Source organism: Sceloporus occidentalis, unplaced genomic scaffold (genome assembly GCF_023333645.1).
Source record: "Sceloporus occidentalis isolate IW3139 unplaced genomic scaffold, rSceOcc1.0.p SCAF_8, whole genome shotgun sequence".
NCBI classification, from domain to species: Eukaryota; Metazoa; Chordata; class Lepidosauria; order Squamata; family Phrynosomatidae; genus Sceloporus; species Sceloporus occidentalis.
In genome coordinates, this window is record NW_028316988.1 from 13711761 (window position 1) to 13727732 (window position 15972).

The 15972-nt window shown below is 43.9% G+C and overlaps 1 protein-coding gene across 1 annotated transcript in view; it reads left to right on the forward strand.

Annotated features, from left to right (window-relative positions):
• LOC149308000 (uncharacterized) overlaps positions 1–15972 on the forward strand; it is an 85251-nt gene that overhangs the window by 12021 nt on the left and 57258 nt on the right. The window contains exons 7-9 of the mRNA XM_089536841.1: positions 3612–3656; positions 8113–8166; positions 9337–9381. Coding sequence (XP_089392967.1) covers positions 3612–3656; positions 8113–8166; positions 9337–9381 — 144 coding nt within the window. The remainder of the gene's footprint in view (positions 1–3611; positions 3657–8112; positions 8167–9336; positions 9382–15972) is intronic.

Sequence of the window (15972 nt, forward strand, 5' to 3'; positions counted from 1 at the left end):
AGTCTTCCTCTTCTTTAGGTGAGGAGGGGCAGATTTATCCTTGGCATTTGGGAAGGCTGGAATGGGCAGTCACCTGTGCCATGCGTTCCCCAACCAAAGTCAACAGTAACAACTTCATCTTCCTTTATTTTCTTGTGTAACTTAAGGGTTCACAGCTTTCATATTATAATAAAAGATAGCCCAGAGATAGTCCAAGAAGTGGCACTGAATCTGCTTTGGGTTTTAGCTTGAACTTGGAAAGGGGAATCTGATATCCTAAACCCGAGCCTTCAAATGGCTTCAGCAATTCGGATAGCTGCTTTAAAATTCAGATATAAACACAAAGTAGATTCACCACCATTTACTTGTTGGCGCTTTTCAGTATACCAGACCAAAATCTGGACCAGCTACTTCAGGGTGTGTTTTAGAAATACTTGATTATTTGAAGCTGAAGGCTTTCATGGCCAGCATCCATAGCTTTTGGTGGTTTTTTGGGGCTCTGTGGCCATGTTCTAGAAGAGTTCATTCCTGACATTTTGCTGGCTAGATATCATGTGTGACCTTGTATATACTTCATTCGTGGGCTTGAACCTTGGCTTTGTTTATTTCTGTCACATTGCTGTGGAGAAACTAAAAATCCTGAGGTAAAAGTTGTCTGAAACATGATATAAAATGTATAAATCAGTGTTTTGTGAAAGCCAGGCTTTGCTACAATGGTAAAAAATCGCCTCAGAGGGATGAAAAGTTTCCCTCAGGTGGCCATTTTTTCTCTTCAGGACTCCAAATGTAGGCTTCGGGATTCTAATTTAAGTTGGAAATCTAGTTGTGTGAGAGAAAGAGTTGGGTCAAACAGTGTGTGTGTGTGTGTGTGTGTGTGTGTGTGTGTGTGTGTGTGTGTATACAGTGCGCCTTTTTTTTACACGAGGATCTGTTCTGGACCCCCTGCATAAAAAAAAGTGTACGCTCGAGCCCCATTGAAAATAATGAGGCTCATGCATGGCACGGTGGCGCAGTGGCGTGGCGGTGCACACGTGCCATGGGTGCACACTTCATTATTCTTAATGGGATGTGCCACACATTGCACTCCGTGGGCTCCCGCGGGCTCCCTAGCAGCTTTCAACGTATGCTGAAAGCCGCGTATGGTGCACCCACATATGAAGTAGTGTGCCTGCATATGACACGGTGCGCCCACATATGACGTGGGCGCACTGTGTGTGTGTGTATGTGTGTGCGCATGTGTATATATATATATACACACACATACACACACATCTCTTCCATGCCAGCATTCTCTGAAGATGCCAGCCACCGATGCTGGCGAAACGTCAGGAACAAACTCTTCTAGAACATGGCCACAGAGCCCGAAAACCCATGGAAAACTATATAATATTTGATTACATTTTAAAAAATCATAGTTTGCACGAACATCGTATCGCAAAAGTACTGTCTCATTTGAACATCCTGCTTCAAAATAGTTTTATATTAAGCGTTCTTTTAATTTTTTTGGCAAAAAAAAAGTATCATGCCAAGAAGTCTTGTGTGTGAATGATGGGCCTTGAACTATCCTTAAAGCAGAAACTTGGGATATGAGCAAATTCCAATATTTCCACAAAGATAAGCAGACTCCACAGTTGGAATATTTCTCCCCTTGCTCCTCAGGCTTTCATTGTCAGTTTCTCATCTAGAACGGAAAGCTACTTTTTTTGGGTCATAGGAAGGTTACATTTCCCAAAATCTCCCAATTTGTATGGACAATAGGCATCTTGATTGGAGAATACTGGAAGTGGTGACACTCTCTCAGCTTCAGAGGATGGCAATGGCAAACCTCCTCTGAACAAATCTTTCCAAGAAAATCCTAGAATAGGTTTACTTTAGGGTCACCATAAGTCAGAAATGACTTGAAAGCACACAACAACGACAGAGTTTTTGGAAGTAGTAAGACCCTCCATTTTTCCATTTGGTTTGATGAGGAATTTTGTTGAACCCTGCGCTTTTGCACGCTTCTTTTGCTCATAGAAGAAGCTGCATGAAGCTCTGTATTTTCCCCTTAAATCTCTTGGGGCCAACACAACCCAGCTGTCTATATACCAAATTCTCCCGACTTGGGTATGTTTACTTTCCCGACTTGGTTTTTTACTACTTGTTACTTCTCTCAGCTGGTGTTGGCTTTTGCAAAGCTACGGAAAAGGTGGAGGCGTTGGCTTCTTTTTGGCTCGCAGATCAGATCGGAGTCCAAAACGTGTTAACTTTGGACCGATGGTACTGCAAAACACACAAACAAACAAGGACACTTGAGCCAAAAAAGAGCACAACCGGACACTAGGTTGCTTTTTGCAAAAAGGTATGTGTTGGAGACAAGCCGTTTGACTTCATTTACGAAACAGACAAAATTCCATCCGGCTTCTGGCAAAAAGGAAATAACCGCAGAAGTCTTTTTGAAAAATAATAAGGCGAAAAGTGATAATTTCAAGGCTGCCTGACTGCAACTTGGAGCTCAGTTCATCTTTTTCACTTGCCTTTTGTCGGCCCTATTTCCAATCTAGCGTATACTTTCCAGCCTTCTGAATTAAAAGGTTGAGCTTTTTACAAGTTTCTAGTCCTTAGGCAATATGTTCGAAGTGAATTCCTAAAGCCGGCGGAGAAAAGCAACGCAAGGACTTTGTGAAAATGCAGGCTGAATCGCAACGTTTTCTTCTGAAAACGGGCTGGAAATGCAACCCAGAAGCGACGAGAAGTTTGCTTCCATTTTGAAATTTTGGGTTGGCAGGGACAGGGTTACTTTATTTTTGCAGTTGTGGGGACTAATCTGACTAATCTTAAACCATCCCACTTTTTCAGCTGCTTTTAAAATGTCCCAGTTTCCTCTCTCCTTTTCCCACTTTCTCCCTTTGTCCTCAGCTTATTTCCATTGCTGCAAACTGAGCTCAAATTGCAAAACTTGTTTGCACTCGGATAGCTCAGTGAGGGAAAAGAAGACGAGGGAGATTTTGGAAGTTGTAGTATCTCCCCCCCCCCCCCCCCAGCATTGCATCAGCACTGCAAAAATAACCCAGTTTTACGCTGCTTTAACTGCCATGCCTCCATCATATGAAATCCTGGGATTTGTAGCTTTTTAGTGACACCAGAATTCTCTGACAGAGAAACCTAAAGAGCTCACAAAACTACAAATCCCATAGCATTGAGCCATGGTGCTTAAAGCAGTGCCAAACTGGATTATTTCTGCAGTGCGGTGCGGCCTAAATCTTTGTTCATCTGTACTTTTTGATTTGAAATGCTATTTCTGGTGTGTTTGCTCAGCTATTCTGGAGTGAGTTTGAAACAAACTCCTTTCTCCGAAATCCAGATTTCTGCTGAATCATGTTCTTGCCACTATTAGGCAATTTATTTATTTTTTGAACATTTGTTGTTGCTGCTGTTGTTATCGGCATCATCACTATTATTATTATTATTATTATTATTACTTCTTTCCCCTCTTCCGTTCCTTCCTAGCCGTCTCTTGGACTCGCTCCCGCTTTTGAGAGAGCAAAGCCTCCACTTTGGCAAAGCGTGCAGAAGTGAGAAAAAACATTTATAACATCTCCACATTTATCTGTCTCTTGTTTTGTTTTTGTTTCTCTCCTCTTGTGTTTCAGGGTTTACCTGGACCCATAGGGGAACCTGGTCCAAAAGGCAGCCGGGTAAGTGAGAGCCAGTTCTTTGCCTTTGCCACTTTGCCGTCGGCCATCAAGGCTTTTCCTTGTCCAAAATGCACAACAAGTGTGTAAAGCGACCCAATGGCAGCGGCTCAGTTTCCAACCGAAAAAACACCCTGGAGAGGAGTCAGTCCAGAGTTAGGAGGGAAAGCAGAGGAGAAGTGCTTTGCTTTTTCCTTGCTGGACATTTTTCCTAGTCCAGACGGCTTCCCTCTCCAGGTTGCTTTTTGCTTGTAGTGTCTGTTTCGTCCTAATGCACCCCAAGGGCAGATTGAAGGGAGATTTAACTGTGTGTTAAAAAGCAGCAGACAAAAGGCTGAAACCCCTCTTGCTTGCCTGGGTTAACTTGCTCCATTCCAGATTTGCTTATTTCTCTGCAAGAAATCACCTTTATGGGGCTCCCACATTTGCCGGGGTTAGGGGTGCCTATTTGTTTCCTCTCCATAGGAATCACTGCATCCTCTAGTGCAACTCTGTGGTCAACATCTGGCAGATGTTGACCATAGAATCATGCTGGAGGAGCTGCAAATACCTAGCGAAGTGATATCTCTAGGAAACTCCAGATCTTCCAGCACAACTCTATGACCAACATCTGGCAGATGTTGACCATAGAATTGTGCCAGAAGACCTACAAATACCTAAGGAAATGGTATCTCCAGGAATCTCCAGGTCCTCCAGCACAATTGTAAGAGCAGCAAGTTTCCAGACCTCATGGAAGGAGAAAAAGATTGTCAAAGGGCAGAGGCGGTTTGTGAGACACCCACAAGCTATTTCTGCATTTCCCCCTAAATAACAATGATCAGACTTTCCAAGAACTGGAAGCAGCACACTTCCCGGTTTCTAGGTTTTGTGTCTTCCTGGGGCTGGAATGGGACAGATGAGAACCAAAGTGCCGCAGCAAATGTTCGTGTTGGAGTAGAGTTTTAAACCTAGGTTTAGTTATTCATAGTTCCAGTACTGTAACCGCTCCTCCTCCATCAAAGCATGTGGAGGAAGAAGGACTGCTCTCTGTAGAGGCGAGATTTGCTCCTCAGCCTTGCTTTCCCGAATGAAGAACAGCTGGAACCGATCTGCTTTGTCCTTTCCTTGGCCTGCCAGCAGCTGTTGCAGAAGGAAGCAGCCGCAAACTCTTGGCCAGTTCTCTGCAGAGTAATCATTCTCGGTATCAAGGGCAAGCAAGCTCTCCTCTCCCTCATTGTTCGGCGGTGGAAAGTTTTATTTCTAGACATTTGAGTCTAGTTTTGAGAACTAGGCAACCACACTCTGACCGTCAATCGTTCAGGGAACAGACAGAGGAAGACGAAGAAGGCTGGAATAATATTGCAACGTTAGGTCTTCCTAAATCCTGAAGCTGATGTCTCAAAAACATGATTCCCGATGGCTCATTGTAAAATTAGACTAGGAAGAAAACCTCTGAAGAAGCAGATGGATATCATAATTTAGAAAACCTCTGTGCCAATTCCCTAGGAATCCTCAGTTTTGGATGCTTCCGGTACCATTTTGGTGGTTTGTTTGTCCCTTTCTTTTTATATATATATATATATTTGCTTTTGCAGTTTAAATATAAACATCTTTTTGGCAAAGTGCTCCAAACAGTGCAGAATAAAAATATCATAGAGTAATTTTAAGAGACTGCTTGTAACAATAAAAGCATCAAATACAATGTGAAGTGCCAAAGTACCAAAGAATCATGCGCTAGTTAGCAAGGTGCTTGCAGGCTTTTCCCAGATTTTAAAAGTGTTGAATCTTGGCTGCATCTGTGGAAATAATCCACGTTGACACCACTTTAATTGTTGAGTGCTGTGTAATCCTGGGATATGTAGTTTGTTGCGGCACCAGAACTTTCTAACAGGGAAGGCTAAATGTCTCAGAAGACTACGGTTTCCAGATTTCCATCATGGCTCTCCAGCATAACTCTATGGTCAACCTCCGGCAAAATTGCGCTGGAGGACTTAGAGATTCCTAGAGATAGAATCTGCAAAAGTTGGAGCTGCAAAGGTGGAGGGCCAACTGTATTTCCAGACGAAGAGACCTGGAGATCTTAAATGCTTCCCCGCATTGTTGGGTTAACCTCTTACGGCGCTATCTCAGTAGGAATTTTGGAAATCAGCCTGGAGTTTATAAACTCCGGAGACTTGATTTTGTTTAGACCTTTCCATTTTTGAGCCAGATGGGCCTGCGTTTTAAAATCACGTGCAAAAAAATATAAGAGAATGCAAACCTCTTTTGGATTTCCTGTCTAGGGGAGGTTTCTGAAGATGCACGGATCTTACTCCTCCGCCACCACCTCCTACTCTCTGGCTGCAAACTATAAATCACAGTGACGCTCCTCCGAGCCAATAAATCTGCCTCCCGTCTTTGTCATGCACTCCTTTTCCTTATGAGCCATAACTGCTACCAGCTGGCTCTCTTCACCAGGAAAATTGCAAGCGATAAACAAAGGTTGACCCCCCATCAGCAGTTTTCATTCCTGAATGCAAAAGAGACTGAGAGAGAGAAGAGCGTGCATGGAGGAGGTGCTGGGAAGGGTGCAAATCAGCTGTTTGATATCCAAAAAATGGCTGTGATAAGGGAGTCTGTACTCTCAGCTGTACATTTTTTATTTTCATTTGAGGCTGGAGGAGAAGACAAAGGCATTCCCGCGCAGGAGGAGCAAGGCTAAATCATAGTTCCAGCAGTCACAAGGTTTCCTCTGGCTTTTGGATTGCATTAACCGACCCGTTTGCCAAATGATCGTTTCTTGTTTGTTGTATGACGATTTGGCCCTTGGGTTCAGCCATTAGCACAGCGGCCAAAGTTTTCTCCTAACGGCCGACACAGAAAAACCAGTAACATTTTTTTTTGGTGTGTGATACTATCAGCAGAGTGACTTCTTAAGATACTATCAGCAGAGTGACTTCTTAAGATACTATCAGCAGAGTGACTTCTGAGCTACTTTCTAAAAAGAGAGGCAGGGTTAATGGGCTTATGTCAACTAGAGCGGTGCTTTTCAAAATGATGGTTCGTGGACCGGTATCATTGGTCTGCAAGACATTAGCTGCTGGTCTGTGATGGATTTCCAGGAAAGACAGAAATGATCATGTTCTGTAGACAAAAATATGGTGCCAATCCCTGACAGAAGCACTGGGCTAAAGGATTTGCTTGTGTCCCCTATTAGCCGAACTTCCTGAAGCATCTTCTGCAGTGGTTCCCAAACTCTGACCTTTCAGGGTTTTTGGACTTCAGCTCCCAACAGCCTCAGCCATCTTGGCCAATGGTTTGGGATTCTGAGAGCTGAAGTCCAAAACATTTGGAAGGCCAGAGTTTGGGAATCACTGTAGGGCAACTTCAAGTCAGGGTTCATTGCAGAAGCCTAACCTGGATGTGTTTTCATGGCATTACTTTTTGGAGTAGCATACTTTGGCTCACACTGAGCCTCATGCGCCAAAGAACTGGGCCGATCTCCCTCAAGCACAGACTATGGGACTGATATTCTGAGTTGTTGGGTGGGGATGTGAACAAGGGGTGAGGATGGAAGTCAGCTGAAAAGGGGAAGATCTGGAAGAAGGTGAAAATGCCAATGCTGGAATTTGTTCTCATTTTCCTTCTCCTCTCCATAGCTCCAACCTTAGTGCGGAAGGAGTCAGCTTGCAACTGGATAGGGAGAGCCTATTAAGGATAGATATAAAGGGTCTATGGGTTCCAGGTTCCTATGAGTTATAGGAACCCATGTAATTATGGGGTATGACCCTGACCTGTAAGGTTGGCGTGGGGGGATTCATACCAACCAACACCACCTTTTGGATGTGTTCACCAGCTTTGAATTTGAAGCACTACAGCTCACAGAATACCCCAGCCAGCATGGCTACTGGCAGGCTGGGGGGTCCTGGGAATTGTAGTTCGAACAGCCACGTCACTTGAACTTTGACCGCAACTCCCATCATTTCCAGTCGCTGTAGGTGTGCTGATCAGGGCTGATGGGAACTGTAGACCAAGACACCCAGAGTGTGTCCAGGTTGTCTTCATGGCTCCTTCAGGTCTTTGGGCTTTTTTCTCTGGTGAGGTCAGGATGCCAGTCCAATGAATATGACTTGTTGTTAACTTGGACCCAAGCTCCATTTCCTCCCAGGTGTGCTTCTGAACCAGCCCCAGGTAAGGCCCCCTTTTCACCGTCCCAGCTGGCGGGCACCTTCCTTCCCGGAGGCCTCACCATCCCTGGCGTGGGGGTATGTGCCCTTGGACTACATCGTGGGAGCCAGCACCATGCAGTCCATGGGCATATACACTTGCCTCAAGGTTTATTTCGTCACGGCTGCCACCTTGTCTGGACCCACCGCTGGAGGACGCTCTACTCGATCCTGAGGGACAGCAATCCCATTATCCAGCCTTACACCTCTCTCTCCCCCCACCTCTTCAGAGAAGACAAAACCCTATTTGTTTCTTCCTCCCTCCACTTCCACAGGGATACATTGGTCTACCAGGATTGTTTGGGCTGCCCGGTGCCGATGGAGAACGAGTGAGTATTTTTTGGGCATCTTGGTCTTCTTATTCTTTGGCCAGGGATGGCTGGTGGCTCACATATTCCATGGGTTGGTGAATCTGTTCCAATGTGAAATCGAAGGCTTTCATGGCTGGCACCCATAGTTTTTTGTGGGTTTTTCAGGCTGTGGCCATGGTCTAGAAGAGTTTATTCTGCTCCAAGTTTTGCTGACATTTCGCCAGCATCTGCGGCTGGCATCTTCAGAGAATGCTGACATGGAAGGGATTTGGGTGTGTTTGTGTGTGTGTGTGTATATATAGAACATGTGTGTATGCAAATATACATGCCGACCTGTGTATTACACAGTATACCCAACTGTCTTCCATGCCAGCATTCTCTGAAGATGCCAGCCACAGATGCTGGCGAAATGTCAGGAAAAAACTCTTCTAGAACATGGCCAGAGAGCCCAAAAAACCCACCAAAAAAATGTGCTCCGAGTTTTGGATAATTTTGAAGGCGTTGTCCAAGTGCTGAACCTGGTTTGTAGCTAGAGTTTGGCACCCTGGATAGCTCCTGCTCCACTCACATGGGGACCAGCTGCCATTGCTTTCCCTGGTGAAATGCACCTCTTTTGCTTTATGTTCTCCACTTCCTGCAGTATTTCCTCTTTTGTGGTTTGGGCTATAAAGAGAAGGAGGTAGAGGAAATTGCCATTCCACATTTCTTTTTGAATCCTTAAACAAAAGAGAGAGAGAGAGAGAGAGAGAGAGATGGTGATGGTGATGATGTCAGTGGTAAACTGAGGGGTCAAGCCAAAGGAAAGTCCACTCTTGGTCATCCTAAATGGGTGGCTGGAATCGCTCTAGGAAATAGGAATCCTTTTTTGCTTAGGAAGATAGTCCATGCCATCACCATGGAGGTTTGCCACATATGGAGACTCATGTGTTCATGGCTCTTAACCTTTGTTGCATTCAAATTTGTAGTTCAGTAGTAGTAGTAGTAATAGTAGCAGTAGAAGTAGTAGTATCAGCCATAGTAGTAGTAGTATCAGCCAATCTTGATCCATAGGTAATTCTTTGCTTTTCCATTTTGATGCATATTGTAGTCTCGCAGCTGTCACCATGTACAGAACCAGTCTCCAGTTTTTCTTTCCTTTCCCCAAATATTAATAATGTTTCCTCCTTTCTTTCTGCTTTTCTTTTTCAGGGGGTCCCCGGAGTTCCTGGGAAGAGGGGCAAGATGGGTAGGCCGGTAAAGTTTTTCTTCGTCTATTATGCAGACTTTTGCTCAACCTAACTGATAACAAAGGGATGAAGGAACGGTGGGATGCGGGCTGGAAAGATGGCACATGTTTGGAGGAACATGTGTTGAATTTTTAGCTATGGGTTTGTCTTTGTATTGTGTTCAGCCAAGGAAAAGGCGTGTGAAGGAAACTTAATTCATAAATGGCATGCCCATGGTTGCCCACAATTAGGGTCGCTTCTGGGCACCATTTTGAAGGGGAAACAGGGGGGAAAGGAAAGTATTTGGAAGGAGATGCTGATTTATGAGGGGTTGGGGGAGGTTTTTTGTGTCAGCCTATGGCAAACCATGACTTTCATAGGGTTTTCTTAGGCAAGGAAGACTCAGTGGTGCTTTTGCCAGTTCCTTCTTCAGAAATAGATCCTATATTACCAGGTATTCATTGACGGTCTCCCAGCCAAGTACTAAATGGAGTTGACCCTGCTTTAGCTTCCAAGATCAGACATACATATCATTTTTCTCTCTGTCTCCTTGCCTATTACAGAATATAATGGTTTTCTGCTCTTTGAATTAAGATATAGCCATGTTAGTCTGTGGAGTCAGTCTGTAGAGAGATCTTGTAGCACTTTTGAGACTGAAAGGAAGAAGTTGGAAGCATGAGCTTTCCTATATATGCCATAGATATCCGACAGAGCATCTTCCACTGCAAAACACCCATATTGGACAATGCACCATTTCCTCCCTTTTCCTCTCCCACTTTGCCCTGGTAGCAGTTTTCTGTTGTTCTTTCTCACAATAAACAGCACATGAGAATAAATCTCTCTCCTATGTTCTGTATATTCTATGAGATAGAAAGGATCAGTGTGTGTCTGTGGAGGGAAACGGTCCCATCTGCCAATGGTAGTGGCCAAATGGTCACACCAAAGGCATCTTGAGCTCATTTCTATAAAACTGTTTTTTTTAAAATAATAATAAAAAAAGATTGGAGAAAATCTTTGACTCGAACGTAAACTAAACAAGGCAACGGTTGTTAAGTATGGAGCTCTGGTCAGGGGTTTTATTTTTTGACATGATTTCACATACAATGTGCCTGAGCGCTGAACGTTTTCCAGCTGTTGCTTTGGCTTTTGCAATATTCCATTCAGAAACCCTTCTGTGCTAAAAATGACCGTGTTCGTTTTCGGTTTTTTAAATACATGAACGCCTCTCCCTCCCTCGCCACTCCGCCACCAACCTTTGGGAATTGGTGTGGATTCTCTCTTTGCAAACATCTCTTGCTTAAGTCAGGATTTTTTCTCTCTTCCTTGGTGTGTGTGCTTTTTTTTTTTTTAAAGAAAGAATCTATTTATATAAAACCATGTGTAACTAGAATGCCAAGTTACAATGCGCTATTAATGTCGTCTAAAACAAATATTTCAGAACTGATCTCTGTATTGGTGGTAGCCGGTGGATGCCATGTCAGTGGGGATGGTGAATCCACTTTAGATTTTAGCCTGGATTTTAAGAGAGCCATAAGTCGGAAACAACTCGAAGGCACACAGCAAACAGCCACTTGTCCTTTGTCCCTTGAGGAACCCAGTTGCTTTCAGTTTGCAAGTCAGTTTTAAAGATAGAGGCAAAGATCTCTTGTAGTACCTTTGCGACTAACTGAAAGAAAGAAGTTGGCAGCCTGAGTTTCATCAACTTAAGTCTACTTCCTCAGATGCATTTAGGAAGTAGACTTAAGTCTCCTTAAATGCATCTGAGGAAGTAGATGTAAGCCTATGAAAGCTGATACTGCCAACGTCTTTCTTTCAGTGAGTCTCAAAGGTGCTACAAGATCTCCCTGCACATTTATTCTACAGACTAATGCTGCTGTATCTTTGGATGCAAAGATTTGTTAAACATGGAGTGTGAAAGAGTTGCCATGTAGTTGTTTGTCTCAGGAAGCCAAATATTTTTTGGTCTGCTGCTGTTAGTAACCTCTGTCTTGCATTCTTGAGATAGATACACGCATGCAATCCCCTGATTTAGGGCTTCTTCCTCCATGTGCGAGGGATCTTTTGCAATGCTTTTGAGCATGTTTGTGACTTCCTGCATGGCAGACAGTTGGGTTGGATAACCTTTGAATGCCTCTTCCAACCCTGTGGTTCTACGATCTCTCTTTCTCTTTCTTTGCTCCTCCGAAACCTGGATGCATCCCTTCCATAAATGGACCAATATATATTATACACAAGGGCTGCACACAGCCAGATGTTTACATGTCCCTTGCTCTCGATGGCAATAAAACCTCAATAGATGGAGCAGTTGGGAATCTGGGTTTGCTGCATTGTGTGGGCCTCTTGGAATGATGTAAGGATGTTTGGAGAAAAAAAACAACAGAGAGAGAGATTAAAATAGACGGCCTGGACCTGGACGTGAGTCAGAGCTTGAACTCTTTCCAAGGGAGTTCAGCTCCGCGGGACGTGAAAGGAACATGATGACTCGGTCTTGGAAGCAAGGATTGGAGAAGGCCCCCAATGCCGCCTCTTACTAATCCATCAGCAAGGCGAGCCTGAGTGGGAATCCAGCAGTTTCCTTGCCTGGTGGTAGTCAAAGGGAAGATTATTTCTCTTGCCCGGTCCATGAGCAATGGGGAAATCCTGGCTAATCTTTCCTTTGGGGAAAGTAGATTCACACAGGGTTATTTATAAGAATGCAAATAAACTCCCTTTTCTTCTGTCCAACAAGGAACAAACCATAAAAAAAATCCCAATAGTACAAGCCATAAAGGAACAGGAATGAAACAGCAGCCTACACAGGCAGTGCCGGAGCTTGGAAAAGTTACTATTTTGGATGATTACATTCAACATTTCCAAGGCCTCATTCCCACTTACAGATGAAACCCCATGATAGGTTTGCCTTAGGGTTGTCATCAGTAGGAAATGGCTTGAAGGCACACAACAAAGTTGATAATGCGAACAAGCAAATCAAAGACGGCTATAGACTAGGACACTTTGGACTGATGGTTCCTCAGGAGGTTCAGCTGTACAGGAGTCTTGGTGGTTCTGATTCTTGATGTCTGATCATTTTGGGGGGGGGGGGAGGCTCAGCCTGGCTTTAAGGGGACTGAAGAGCCCTTGCTGCTTGACCATTTCATCTTGACATTGTCCCCATTCAGTCCGTCAAGGGGAGAAAGATTTCCATTCAGAGTCCAGCTTCCCTGATGGTGCCAACATAAACTCTGGAGGGTGGGTGGGTTGTTTTCTTTTATTTGTTCCCCCTCTTTTCCCTCTGTGTCAAATGCACCCTGAACTCGAATCCCCACCTCCACATGTTCTTCCCCTCTTCTCTACTTGTTTCTTTTTCTTTCTTTTTTTCTTCCCCTTAAAAAATAGTTTGATTTGCAAATTCCATTGGGAACCAACTTACCTGGATGGAGCCAACTGGCAAACAAGGCCTTTCTCAGACAAGACCAGAGGGTTGGGTGGCTCACGCAGCGTCGAGAGCGAGCCAACAGGAAAATAAAAACCCCATTTTTGAAGAAGAAGCCAAGTGGCTGGGAAGACCTGCCAGGATTGTTGGAGGTTTCTGCCAGATAACCTCCTTTTTACACTAGCAGAGGGGAAAAGTTTCCACCAGAATTGGATCTTCTGGATGGTTGGGACTTGTTTTCTCGCTGCTCACCTGATAGTTTTGCATTGGGCATCTGTGGTCCATACCACCAGTAGCTTGAAAACGTTACTCTTTTGGACTTGGGATCCCAGCATCCGTCAGAGAACATGGATTTTGAGAACTGCATTGATATATCATTAAATACCAAAATCGGCAGAATACATGCCATAGTGTTTTTGATTTCTACATATAGTTCCAAAAGCTGGATAGTGAAAAAAGGATGACAAGAAAAAAATTGATGCATTTGAAATGTGTTACCAGACAAGAGTTTTGCAGATACCATGGATTGCTAAAAACAAATGAATGGGTCCTGGTGCAAATCATGCCTGGACTATTACTGGAGGCTAACATGACTACGCTGAAGCTGTGGTACTTTGGACATATCATGAGACAATGTAACTCATTAGAAAAGACAATAATGCTTGATAAGGTAGAAGGCAGTAGGAAGACCCCATTATAGATGGATTATAGATGGTAGATGCCCTGAGTTTGCAAGACCTGAGCAAAGCATTGAAGACTAAGGCTCTTGGAGGTCTCACTTTTGTGGATCTCCATAAACTGACTTGGTGCCAAATTGCAACAAGTCACAAGGATATTTTGGGAATTATAATCCACATCCACTCTTCAATGGAACTTTTCTATTTTCTTCTTTCTTCTTTGGTTTCCCAACCCTTCCTTGGTTACCCATCCCATTTCTTCTCTGCTATTTCAGCCTTTTGTAATGGGAAGAGGAGGGTGAATAGCTTATCTGTGTTTCTTGTAACTATCTCCCCCAGTGACTCCTTGGCCATCGCAATGCTGGAACCCAGCCGTGCCCAGTTGGGAAGCTGCATAGCTTTCCCATTTGTAAAAGATGCCCAGAAACCCAAAGCAGCCAAATACAAAAGAGCAACATCAGTCTCCTCTTGCTAGCCTGGGTTGTGCGCTGCAGGAGAAGGGCAAACATCTCTCAGCTGAAATGCTAGGAATGTGAGCTGTGTGTTGATCTGGCTCTTGGAAAAAGGTGGACCGAAAACACAGCAGATAAACAAAGAAGGAGTCCTGGATGAGGATTGGAACTGCTTTGTAAATAGTGGGATGTCTCTGACCCCCAATGTTAGGATCAGGTGTTAAGCTCATTTGTGTGTTTAGCCCAGGGCTGTGTATTTTTGAGGACAACAGCGATGCAAAATCTCAGACTCCTTCCCCTGAGACTGAGAGTGTGTGACTTGCCCAAGGGTCACCCAGTGGGTTTCATGGCCGAGCTGGGAATCGAACCCTGATCTTCGGAGTCAAAGTCTGATGCTCCAACCACTGCCCCATGCTGGCTCTCAAATCCAAACAGAATGAAATAAGAATCAAAACCCAAAAGATCCACTGCAACACTGAAAATACTGGGCCTGAGTGATCAGCTATATGATTCCATACAAGGCAGCTTCCTATGTTCCTGGTTCAAATCCTTGTGTCCCCATCTAAGCTGATCCTGTGGTTGCAAACAACCTCCATCTGAGAAAATGCAGAGATATAGCCATGTTAGTCTGTAGCATCGGTATGCAGAGAGATCTTGCAGCACCTTTGAGACTAAGATGAAAGAAAGATGTTGGTGGCATGAGCTTTTGTAGTCTTAAGCCTACTTCTTCAGATGCATTCCTCAGATCCAAATACATCTTTTGGGTTTTGGGCAAGATTCTTAATTCATTCGATCTGGATTTGAAAGCCACCATGGCACAGTGGTTTGAGTGTTGGACTTTGACTTCGGAGACCAGGTTCAATTCCCAGCTCAGCCATGAAACTCACTGGGTGACCCTTGGGCAAGCCGCACTCTCATCCTCAGGGGAAGTCCATGGCAAACCTTCTCTGTGAATAAATCTTGCCCAGAAAACCCTACGAATGTATTTGCAACTCTTTCATTACTCTGGTTTGTTTGTGTTCAAAATCACTTTCAGTTCAATGCAAAGGTCAGGGCTGTGTGTAGCAGAGAAGCTCCCATTCGCAAACTGTTTGAAGGAGACGGACAGGGTAACCATTTCTTAAAAATAGTTTGGCTTCTCGTAACTTTTTATTTTATAAAAAAAGGAGGTGGAAGGTTTAATAGGCTTTTTGGCAAGGGGAGGAACACATTTGCACAAAGTGGATTTACTAGGGGTGGCGAACCTTTTTGATGCTGCAAATCTTACTACTAAAATCTCTGCGGCTCGAGTGTTGAAATAGCCATTTGTAAGAGCGGAGACTAAAGGATAGAAGCCCAGTCCTTTTGAGTGACATTGCAGGTCGCTTCTGTGCCAAATATCTACTTGGTAAATGGGAGGACTGTGCTTTGCAAATGATAACTATCTCCACGGAATAAACTGAATTCAGATCAGCTCCCCCTTCCCCCTGAAAACGGATAATATAGCCACTCTTGCCCATCTGATTAACTAATATGGAAAAAGCTGCAAGAAAAGATGATTTGTATGACTCCCTGCATTGACTTGAAGGCTGCCTTTGATTCTATAGAAGGAGGGCAGCAGGGTAAGCTATGTGCAAAACCTGAAACAACTAATCTCCAGTGCAGATCATAGGTTTCTGGCATTAGAACAGTGTGCATAGACCCTCTCTTTGAAAGGCGAAACTGCTTTCTCTGGCCTATTGCTAAATGCAATCCGTGCAAAAGGAGGGAGAGCATAATTGCCTCCTTTCTCTTTAAGTTTGGAATAATAATAAGGAAGAGGATGCAACAGCAATAGCAGCAGCTGCTTGGGTTATAGATATGAAAATCCTAAGGGACAGCCGAATTGAAGACAGAGAGAGAGAAAAGATCTGGAAACCTACAAATGCAGGTTCTGGGGAAAGAAAACAAATTTGGCTCCAGTGGGCAGCTTACAACATTAAAAACACCATAGAGTTAAAAACATACAAAAACAGTATATTAAAATAGAATTAAATTACTACAATAATTAAAACAAATTCAGTGCTAAAACCAAGTTTAAAAAGATTAAAATGCTTAAA